Source organism: Ailuropoda melanoleuca, chromosome 12, assembly GCF_002007445.2.
Source record: "Ailuropoda melanoleuca isolate Jingjing chromosome 12, ASM200744v2, whole genome shotgun sequence".
Taxonomy (NCBI): domain Eukaryota; kingdom Metazoa; phylum Chordata; class Mammalia; order Carnivora; family Ursidae; genus Ailuropoda; species Ailuropoda melanoleuca.
The window spans coordinates 9,952,763-9,963,223 of NC_048229.1; the positions used below are offsets into that span (position 1 = coordinate 9,952,763).

Here is a 10,461-nt window from a genome sequence, read left to right on the forward strand (position 1 = left end):
CGGACCCATAGCTTCAGCCTCGTGAAGACAAGCTGTTCGTGCAGGGACTTTCTCCACTCCTTGAAGCCATGAGTGGTTAGTTCCAACGCAGGGATGGGTTATCTCTAAAAACAAAACCAAGGCCCACCACTTCTCAGCCTCATGTCCTCGGAGGGTCACTTAACTTCCCTGGGCCTCTATTCCCTCATCTGTTACTGGTCACAGGTCTGGCCCCTCCTGGGTCCTCTCTCATCATCCTTGAATGCTGCACACCAACCTGCAGACCTTTGTTCTCTTTGTGAGGAGGGGCCACATCCTCCTGCCTCAGGGCCTTTGCACATGCTATTCCCTCTACTTGGAATACTTTTCCTTTCTTCTTCTTACCCTTCCTCATCCTTCAGGTCCTTGTCTCACCCCTCGCATGTTACTGCCTCAAAGAGGCTTCCCTCCCTGCTCCTTGCACCCTAGTTCTGCCTTATGCACTGCTGTATCCTCACACACTGCCTGGTACAGAGTAGGCGCTCAATAAAATATCTGCCCCCAAAAAACACCTCTAAAAGAATAGACATCCAAAAGGCTAGGCTGCATACTAGCTTCAAGATGACGACAGCCACTGAAGAGGGAAGGAAGGGAATGAACCTGAGGAGGGAAGGATCCAAGAAGGGCTCAACCGTATCCAGAGTATTGTGGTTAAGAGGGTGGGCTCCACACCCAGGTGGCCCAAGTTCAAATCCCACCTTACACTTGACACAATGCGTAAAGGAAAAAGCGGCAAATCGGATCATCCAAATTTAAAACCTTGCTTTGCAAAAGACCATGTGAAGAGACTGAAGAGATCACTACAGCCTGGGACAAAATACCCAACAGAGGATTATCTGGAACATCGAGACCTGTATCTAGAATATATAAAGAAGTTCTCAAGACTCAACAGCTAAGAACACTGCATTAGAACATAGGCAACAGGCACGAACAGATATTTTGCTGAAGAGGATACACAGATGGCAAAGAAGCACACAAAAAGATGTTCATTATCACAGCCGGGAGAGAAATGCCAAGGAAAACCACAACGAGACACCACTGCACACCTGTCAAGACGGCTAAAGCGAACGTGGTGAGGGTGAGGATGCAGAAAAGGGGATCACTCATACACTGGCCTTGGGAATTTAAAGTGGCACAGCCGCCCTGGAAGAGACTCCAGTAGCTTCCTTAACAATGGTGCTCGTGGGCTTCTATCCTGGAGGGAGGAAAACTCAAGCTCATGCAAAAACCAGGACATGAATCTTCACGCTGGCTTTATTCAAGAGAGCCCCAAACTGCAAATAACCCAAACGTCCTTCTACCTGAACGCTTCACCAGCCCCGGCACACCCATCCCATGGCACGCTACTCGGCGATCAAAAAAAGTAAACCCTGATGCGTGTAGCAAGCAGGATGGATCTTAAGAGAGTTAAGCTGAGTGATAAAAGCCAGTCTCGAAGGCTACATACTGTGCAATTCCACTTATATAACATCATTGAAGGGACAAAACTGTACAGATGGAGAACGGATACACAGTTGCCAGGGGTTAGGGAGACAGGAAGGAGGGAGGTGGTCTTAGCTATCAAAGCCTGGGTGGCTCAGTCGGTTAAGTGTCTGCCTTTGGCTCAGGTCATGATCCGGGAGTCCTGGGATCAAGCCTGCCGCCCGCTCAGTGGGGAGTCTGCCCCTCCCTCTCCATCTGCAGCTCCCCCAGCTCATGCATGCTCTCTCTCGCACTCTCTCTCAAATAAATAAATAAATCTTAAAAAAAAAAAAAAGCATAACATGAAGGATCCCTGTGAGAAACGTTCTGTGGGTAGCTTGATTGTGGCTGTCACAGGAGTCCACGTGTTGATAACTTTGCACAGAATTAAACACACACACACACACACACACACACACACACACACACAGAAGTACATGTAAAACCGTGAGGTCTTAATGAGCCTGGTGGATTGTATTGTTGCCAATTTCTTGGTGGTGATATTGTACTGCAGTGTGCAAGATGGAACCGCTGGGGGAAACGGGTGGAGGGAAATGGGATTTCTCTGTGTTACTTCTTCAATGGCATGTGAATCTACAATGATCTCTAAATAAAAAAGTCTTCCAGGAGCTACACATCTATTAGAATGACCTTAAAAAAACCCACCAATACCAACTGCTGGCAAGGATACGGAGTAATGAGACGGCTCGTGCATTGCTGGTGTGAATACAAAAATGGTACGGCCCCTTGGAAAAAGTTTGCAGTTTTTTATTCAGTTAGACATAGACTCACCATATGACTCAGCAATCCTACTCCTACGTATTTATACAGAGCAGAATGAAAGCTTCTGTTCACACAAAAAACTGTACATGAACACAGGCTATATTTGTAATTGCCCAGAACCAGAGATGACCCAGCTGGAGGCTGACTAAACAGACCATGATATATAATCAAATACTACTCAGCAATGAAGAAGAAGGAAATACGGGCACACACGTCGACATGAATGAATCTCAGATGAACGCTCCTGGGTTACAGAAGCCAGACTCAAGCAGCTACAAAGTACAGAATTCCATTTCTGGGGACACCTGGGTGGCTCAGTCAGTTAAGCATCTGCCTTTGGCTCAGGTCATGATCTCAGGATCCTGGGATCGAGCCCCCATCGAGCTCTGTGCTCAGTGGGGAGCCTGCTTTTCTTTCTGTCCCTCCCCCTGCTTGTGTTCTCTCTCTCTCTCTCTCTCTGACAAACAAATAAAACCTCAACAACAACAACAAAAAAGAATTCCATTTCCAATATTCTGGAAAAGGCACAACTATTGGGACAGAGAACAGGTCCGGGGTTGCCAGGGGCTGGGGCGGGGACAAGGGCTGATTATGAAGGAGCATGGGGACTTCGCAGAGTGATGGGAACATTTTGTATCTTGGCTGTGGTGGTGGTTACGTGACTTCACGCATTTACCAAAACCCATAGAACCAAATGTAAAAAAGAAATGAATTTTACATTATGTAAATTATACCTCAGTATTTTTAAATCAAGAAAAAATTAGGTCGTGTATCTTATAACTTCACATCAATTTATGCAGAAGAATATATGGGCAATTTAATGCAACATGCTCGAAGAGGAAAATGTACATTATTTCTGCTCCTTTCTAAAAATATGCTCTAACAAAACGCTCAGGAGTTGTTTTTAGCCACGTAGGCACTATAAGTATAGTCTTTTCCCTAATAGTGTTATTCTACTATAAGAAAATGCATTTCTTGACATGAAAAAAATTATTTAAAACAGGAAACTAAAACGATAGAAAGCAAAGATGATTAGATGCTAGGGTGTGTTATTTCTGGGTGGAGGACCCAGGGGTATTACTCTGGGCATTTTTCCCCTAATACCATCCCCTGGAGTGCTGTTCTAAGAATTAAATTGCTGTTATATAGACGGTGCTTGGCACAGTGTCTGAGCCACAGTAAGGGCCCAAAGTATGTCAGCTCCTCCCCTCCCCTATTCTCCAAATCTAGACCACGGGTCCCTTTCAAGCCCGTCTCCACTGGGTGGTGCTAATCTCCCTCACCGGGCTGGGGGCTCCATGAGACTTGGTCAGGGTAGCCCCAGCCCCAGCAAAGGGAGTTGACTTTCAGTGAGCTGCAACATAGTAGGCCCTCAGCATCTTGCCAGGGAGTGAATGACCCTGCCCAGGACCTGGCAAACAGTGGGCACCCAATAATTATTCTTTCGAACGGACAACTGAGCATACAGCCATGATAGAGGCGTTCCATCCCACCCAGCCAGAAAAGGGCTTGACCAGACGTGCGGCGCCAAGAAGGTAAATTTTTGGCTGAGGGACCCACCTCCTCCTCGCTGCACCCCAGTTTAGACTAGGGGTTAAAGCCGCCTCTGGAACGGGCAGAGCCTGCTCCCTCCCTCTCCCTCCCAGGATGGATGCCCCAGGCCTCAGGCAGGCAACGGAATGTTGTGTGGTTGGTTGCCCCGGCAACCAAAGCCTGCTAGGTGGCTGACTTAGAGCACAGAGCTCGCTGCCCACTGCCCTCCATCCGAAACCCCCAGGGCCTCCGGAGCTCATGCAAGACTCCGGGCTGGTGGAAAGAAAGCCCAGGGCAATTGCAAGGAAGATGGCCAAGCCCTGGGAGGAATATTTCCAACTGGCCTTGCAAGAGAAAATGCCCAAGTGAGTGCTTCAGAATGGCAGGGAGGGGTGGAAGGGGGGAAGAAGTGGGAGGGATAACCCATGCCTTCCCCTTGCCTGTGGTGCCCTGCTTCCTTCGGCAGTTCCTGGTGGCGGATTACTGTCCGCACTTCCCAGAGGGAGAAACTGAGGCTCAGAGGAAAGTGGTCTCTGGGCTAGTTGGGGCAGAGCTGGGGGGCCAGCCCAGGCCTCTCTTCTGTTCCTGATCCCCACCCCGGGCTGATGTCCAGCTGAGACTAAATCGTTTGGACTGAGGGGGGAAGGAATTCTGTGAACTCCTGCTCCCCTCTCCCTGAGAACTCTGCATTTTCAAGGAGGAGTGGAGGAAGCTTGTTGGGGGCCTGCTTTGTGCTCGGCAGTGATTGAGAGTCCCAAGCTCAGTACTGGGAATGCCCTGCTGGAGAGAATGTTCAAGCATCCCTTCTGCTCTATACACAGCACCGTGGAGGGCTGTGTGCAACTCCCCTTCCCCCAACACACACCCCAGCCAGACTCCAGATCCCTGCCTCCTCCTGGAGCCCCCGCAGGGAGGTCTAACAGCCTCCCAGCCACAGCTTGGCCACAGCAAGGAGCTGATCTCCCCTGTGCCCCATTTAGCCTTCCACCAGCACCTTCCTTCCAGTTCACCTGAAGTTCACTTTTCTCGGCCCCTTCCCCCGCCCGGTCACTGCACCAACTGTGCTCTCAAACTGCAGCGTGACCGACCCTCCTCACCCCTCCCCTACAACCACCTGAACAGAACCAAATCCCATCACCATCTCCTGCAGCTGCCCTGCCTCTCCTATGGTCCTCGCCCCCCACAGCAGCCTCAAGTGTCTTCCACAAACCAAGGTCCTTCTCTTAGGGCCTTGGCATTGGCTGTTCCCTGCGGGTATCCACGCGCTCACTCCCTCTTGCCCTTCCAGTCTTTGCCCAGATGACCTCAGGTCTCCTTGGAGACTTTTTCACCTCCCCATTGAAAGATTTCCTTTTGCCTGCTTAGTGACCTACCATGTCCTAGCATTATTTATTGTTTGCTAGCTTTGTTTTCTGTGGCCCCCCAGCAGAATGCCAGCTTCTGGAAGGTGGGGATTTTTGTCTGCCTTGGTCACATCTGCAGCAGCCCCCCCTCCCCGTCCTAGAAAGGTGCCTGGCACAGTGCAGTTGCTCAATATAATTTGTTGAATGAATGAACAATTCAATAGCTAGTATATGGCTAATGGAGGCATTTTAGGCACTAGTGGGGAGTCTGGGGACCCTGACTCTTGCCTCCTTTATCCCTACCTCCCCCTTGGAGCCCTTCCAGGAAGATCCCAGATCAAAATGTGGACCACCTCCCACCAGTGCTGCGCCTCCTGGAGAAGAGGCAGGAGCTGGTGGATGCAGACCTGGCTCTGCAGGCCCAAAAGGAGGTGAGCCTCCACTGCAGTCCCTGAGATTTTGGGGGACCCCAGGCAAAAAAAAAAAAAAAAGATGGTGAGCAGGGGTTGGGAAGTGATAGAACCAACTTATTAGCTACAGGGTCGGAGACGGGTCATTTCATCACTCGGAATCTTGGGTTCCTCATCAGTGATCAAATGAGGATCAAATGAGATCAGTTGGTGCAAATAAATGTGCACTGAGCACCTACTATGTGCACGACACTGAGAGTGTACTAAGTGCATGACACTGCACCGGGATCTAGAAGTCTCACCATAGTCCCCACCCTCATGGGGCTCACAGTCTAAAGAAGGAGACAGACAAGTGTCCAGGTGGTGAAGGCTATCAGGTGGGGAAGCACTGAGAAGGCTGTGGGAACCCGGAGGAAGCCCATATCTCCACAAAGGGGTGGCCAAGGAGGGCTTCCTGGAGGAAGTCATGTCTGGGGATTGGGGAAGGGCAAGTCAGCTAATCCAGCAAAGGGGGTGAGGTGAGGAGGGAGAAGTGGGCAGAGGGAACAGCGCATACAAAGATTGGAAGGCAAGGGCGAAACACAAGTGGATGAGTGTCTGGAAGACAGTGTCAGAGGAACGGGGTAAGATGAGGCCAGAAGGAAGAACAGGGACAGCGGCATTCAGGGGCTTCAAGAAGGCATTCAGTCTTCATCACCTGTGGTGGGAGCCACTGAGGAGGGGGGGTGTTGAGCAGGGATGTAGTGACAAGAGCCAGGACAATAGATGACAGAAGTTAAGTATGAACCCGAAAGCGCTGGATAACTTGAACCCCCAAACGCACACACACCCCCAACTCCTCACCTCTCCCCAGGTGTTCCAGACCATGATGGCAGCGCAGAAGCAGCGCTGGGAACAGGTGGAACAGAAGGAGCGGGAGCTAAAGGGGTCTTTTGTCCGCTTTGACAAGTTCTTGCAGGTAGGTGGAGACAGCTGAGGGAGGGGAGGCAGGTCACTGGGTCACAAAGTCACCATCCCGTAGGGGCCAGACTTGCGTGTGAATTCTAAAAGTGGGCTTCCTAATACAAGAGGGAGTAGTACGAAATACGCACGCACTGCCTGATGCATTGGAGTTTTTAAAAAGCATGGGGGAGAAGCGAGGGACCAAAATCAGAGACACTGGCTGAATCTGCCCACGGGCCATCTATTTGCAACCCACCGCGCCGCGTGCCGTGTTGGGGCAGGTGGAAGCGGTGAGTCCCGCCGGCTCCCAAGTACTGAGGGCAGTCGCCTCCTTTCCATCTGCCTCCCCAGGACACCGAGGCCCGGCGCAGCCGCGCACTGCGGAGGGCGGCAGAAGAGCGGCTGCAGGCGAGCCGCCAGGAGGCCGAGGCGCTTCGGCTTCGGGCCCAGCTGGAGGAGCTGCTGCGGGAGCGCGCGCGGCTGCAGCGCCGGCTGGAGCGCCTGGAGCCCTGCGCGCGCCTGCTGGGCGGAGTGTTGGAGCAGCTGCCGGAGGTAAGCGCCCTGCACGTGGCTTTGGGGCTCTGGGACGGCTCTGGGTGTGCACTACTGGAGCGCCGCCTGTACACCAGGTATCACCACTTATAGAGCATTGACTGTATGCCAGGGACAAGGTTTGTCCTTGAACTCTTCCCAACGCCCGGTGAAGTGAGTCCTGCTCTTGTCTACAGCATTTTATAAATGGCGAAACTGTGGCTCACAATGGTAACTAACTCTCAGGGAGACACAGGCGAAGGGGGGGTGTATCCAGGCACTCCATAAATACCAGTGGAATGAAACAATCCCAGGTAGTGAGGCTTGGCTAGGCTTTATGCTGGGGTGGGGAGGGGCAGGGGTAGCCCTCATTCCTGGGGTAGGCGCTGTGTGACGCCCTCCTTTCGCACGTGGGCTAACCGAGGAGGTGCCCGAGGGCCAGGTGGCGTGGGGACTCCATCTCGACCGCACCCCAGTTCCAGGAGGTCCCAGAGCTGGTGGCGCGCTTCGATGGCCTGGCCGACATGCAGGCGGCGCTGAGGCTCACGGAGCGCCAGCGGGTGGCCGAGCTGGAGGAGGCGCGCGCGCGGCTGCAGCGGCTGCGAGAAGCCGGGCAGGACGAGCTGCTGGGGCAGGGCCAGAGGCGAGCGCAGCTGCTGGAGCGCCTGGAGGCTGCGAGGGAGCGCACGCTACGTGGGGTACGGCACACCGGGAGGAGGTGGGCACCGGGGACCCCAGCCTCCCATCGCCCGGGACGAGCGCCAGGGTTCACAGGAACAGAAGGGGCAGCGCTTACCCCCAGAGGGGCGTTGGTGGGAACGCGCAAATGCAAGCGTCAGAAAGCGCTTTAGGGCACAGGGGGCCGGTCCTAGCGGAACGTGACCCCCGGTTCCTGCTTTCCTCTCCCCAAGGCGCCCATGCGCCCCTGACTGGAGGGAAGTGGCCGGGCCCCAGCCCTCCTCAGCCAGCTCCAAGCTTGATCTGGAAGGGGACGGGGGTGTTCTTCAGGAATCCAAGTGGATTCAGATCCAGAACACGGCGGCCGAGAAGACCCTTCTCCTGGGCCGCACTAGAATGGCGGCGCTCAACCTCTTCCAGCTTGTGTGCCGGCACAAGAGGCAGCCCCCCGCCCTGGACATCGAGGACACTGAAGGGCAGCTGGAGCAGGTGCGCTCCCTCCTTACAGCCCCTCCACCCCCCGAACCTTCAGGAACTTCCCAGCGCGGGAAATCTCACCCACTCTGGGTTAAGCATGACCCTCTGTGAGCCGCACGAACACTGCCAGCACCACAGATGTGGGCTCCACGGCCACCTGGGAACCCTGCCTAGGACGCCTGGGTTGGGTCTCGGCTCCGAGGGGCATCTGGTCTGTGGCCACATGGAAGTTGGGCTCCTCTCTGGGCAGTGTGCTGACGACACCGCACGTTCATGACAGCAGTCTGTCCTTTGTCCCAGGGTCAGACGGCACAAACAAGTGACAACATCGATGAGAAACCAGGTGGAGACTCACCTTTAATTAATCCCTGAGCCTCTTGCTCCCTGCACGGACAGGCCTCAGCTTCCCTAGGAAGGGAGAGGGTGGGGCTGGGTCCTTCCTTGTCTTTCTGCACAAGCGCATCACAAATGTCACTGTGGACCAAGTCATTCAGGTTTGCAAGGTTGTAGAATGTGTGACATGGTTTATAACGGAAGGAGGGGTTTCTGACTTCGGACAACTCTGTTGCTTCTAATGGGGACCCAAAGCACAGTCCCTTTTACTGGAAGAAACACGTAGAAATGCTTGCCTGCCCCTGCCACTCCTGTCCTGCGCCCAGCACCCTGGATCCCAACCGAACACCAAGAACTTGGGCCCCAAGAGCCTACCTTTGTGCCACATGCTGAGTGGGACAGATCTGTGGACACCACTGCTCTCCCAAGTGTGGCCCAGTACCCTGAGCCACACAAGACAACACCAGGAGGGACAGAGGCTCAGTATGACAGAGTGGGCAAAAGCCTGTCCCTTTTCAACCGACCCTGATCCTACCAAGGAGAAAGGCTCAGTGCAGGGCGAGTGTGCCTTTAACCCCTACAGTGCTCCCTGGGCCTGGGCCCGGGCCTCACACTCCCTGTAAGCAGCAGCGGCAGGCCAGAACCAGGAGTGCAACCGGGTTTCATGTTCATCATAGTATTTTTCCATTGCCCCGCCACTTATGACAAGGGGTAACTAATTCTATTTTTGTTAGAAATATAGTTTCCTTCTCAAATGTTTATTTCAGTGACAAATGTGAAGGGAGAGCCCAAAGGTAAATTGGCCTCAAGTTCTGGCACTTGGCAGTGGACCCGTGGGCATTAAGTTCACATCAATAAGTAAGTTAATTAAAACGAAATATGGAAGTGTTAGCCCATGGAGATGAGAGCAGGTCAAACACCAACGAATATGACTGATCTATTAAAAGGGGGAAAAATGAATTAATAGAAATGAAAATACTCATTTAATTATAATGCAGGTGATAACCAGCTAGGAAACTGAGGGTGTCTGCTCACAGACCATTCAGGAGGCTTGGACTGAGGCTGAGGGACCCAGAACAGCCTAGGGCAGGTTGACTGGCCCCTGGGAAACACCGTCATTGCTTTTAATAGAGGTTTCCACCCCCAACCCCTGCTCTGTGGCATCCCAGGTTGGGGGGGGAGTGGAACTGGACACTCAGGGGCTGGGATGTGACTGGCTGGCCTGGGGACCCACAGGTGAAGCTGTTCATCCTGGACCTCTCTGCCATGCTGGCCAGTCTTCGTCAGGCCGAGCTCACACCTGCCTCCCAGCCCTGACCCAGGTGAGTGGGGGGGGTCCCCCAGAAAAGAGGTGAACATTTCCCGCGGGGTGTGTGCTGAATGGTCCTCACCTTGAGCTCCGAGCGAGATGGGAGGGCCGTGCCCGCTCAGACTGCTGTGGGGAGTAATGGAGGGGCATACAACAAGTACTAAATAAATGTGGGCTATGTCCCTCATCCTATCCCTCATCCACCACATGGCCTGGGCCAGGTCCTCCCTCCCAGGGGAGTCATGGCATTAAACAAGCCGATGTGTGTCAGGTGTCTGGAATGAAGCCCAATGCAAATTCTGGTAAATTCTAGATGAGTGTTTGGTAAGCAAAGTAAAACAGGACCAGCAAGAGGGCCACACAAGCACCCACACATGGGGCATCTGCTCACAAAGCTTCCTCTATTGTGGATCCGTGGCCTGAGAATCCAGCTGCTGGAGGCTGCCCTTGACCTTCCCAAGACCCCACACTGGGGCTGGGGAGCCCAGGGCTTGGAGGGCAGAGGCCAGGTCAGGTTCTGACCTCTGTGGGTGTGGTGGGGCCATGCGAACCCCTTCACAGCCAGAGGAGGAGCTGCTGAGCCCTGTGCCCCACACCCCACTTCCCTGCTCCTTCCCCATCCCCCACTTTCTCAACTCAGCAG

At 53.6% G+C, this 10,461-nt stretch overlaps 1 protein-coding gene across 4 annotated transcripts; it reads left to right on the plus strand.

Annotated features, from left to right (window-relative positions):
- The first annotated feature begins 3,731 nt into the window (after positions 1-3,731).
- CFAP73 (cilia and flagella associated protein 73) lies at positions 3,732-10,397 on the plus strand. Of its 4 annotated transcripts, none has more exons than XM_034672725.1 (7): positions 3,732-4,160; positions 5,455-5,569; positions 6,402-6,506; positions 6,842-7,042; positions 7,498-7,719; positions 8,030-8,188; positions 9,746-10,397. In XM_034672725.1, the coding sequence occupies exons 1-7, from the start codon at positions 4,054-4,056 to the stop codon at positions 9,824-9,826; spliced, it is 990 nt and encodes a 329-aa protein (XP_034528616.1). In that variant the 5' UTR covers positions 3,732-4,053; the 3' UTR covers positions 9,827-10,397. The 4 variants fall into 4 exon arrangements, with proteins under 4 accessions (XP_034528616.1, XP_019661577.2, XP_034528618.1 ...); XM_019806018.2 differs by having other exon boundaries at positions 5,464-5,569; XM_034672727.1 differs by lacking the exon at positions 9,746-10,397 and adding an exon at positions 9,277-9,433 and having other exon boundaries at positions 8,120-8,188.
- The last annotated feature ends 64 nt before the right edge of the window (positions 10,398-10,461 follow it).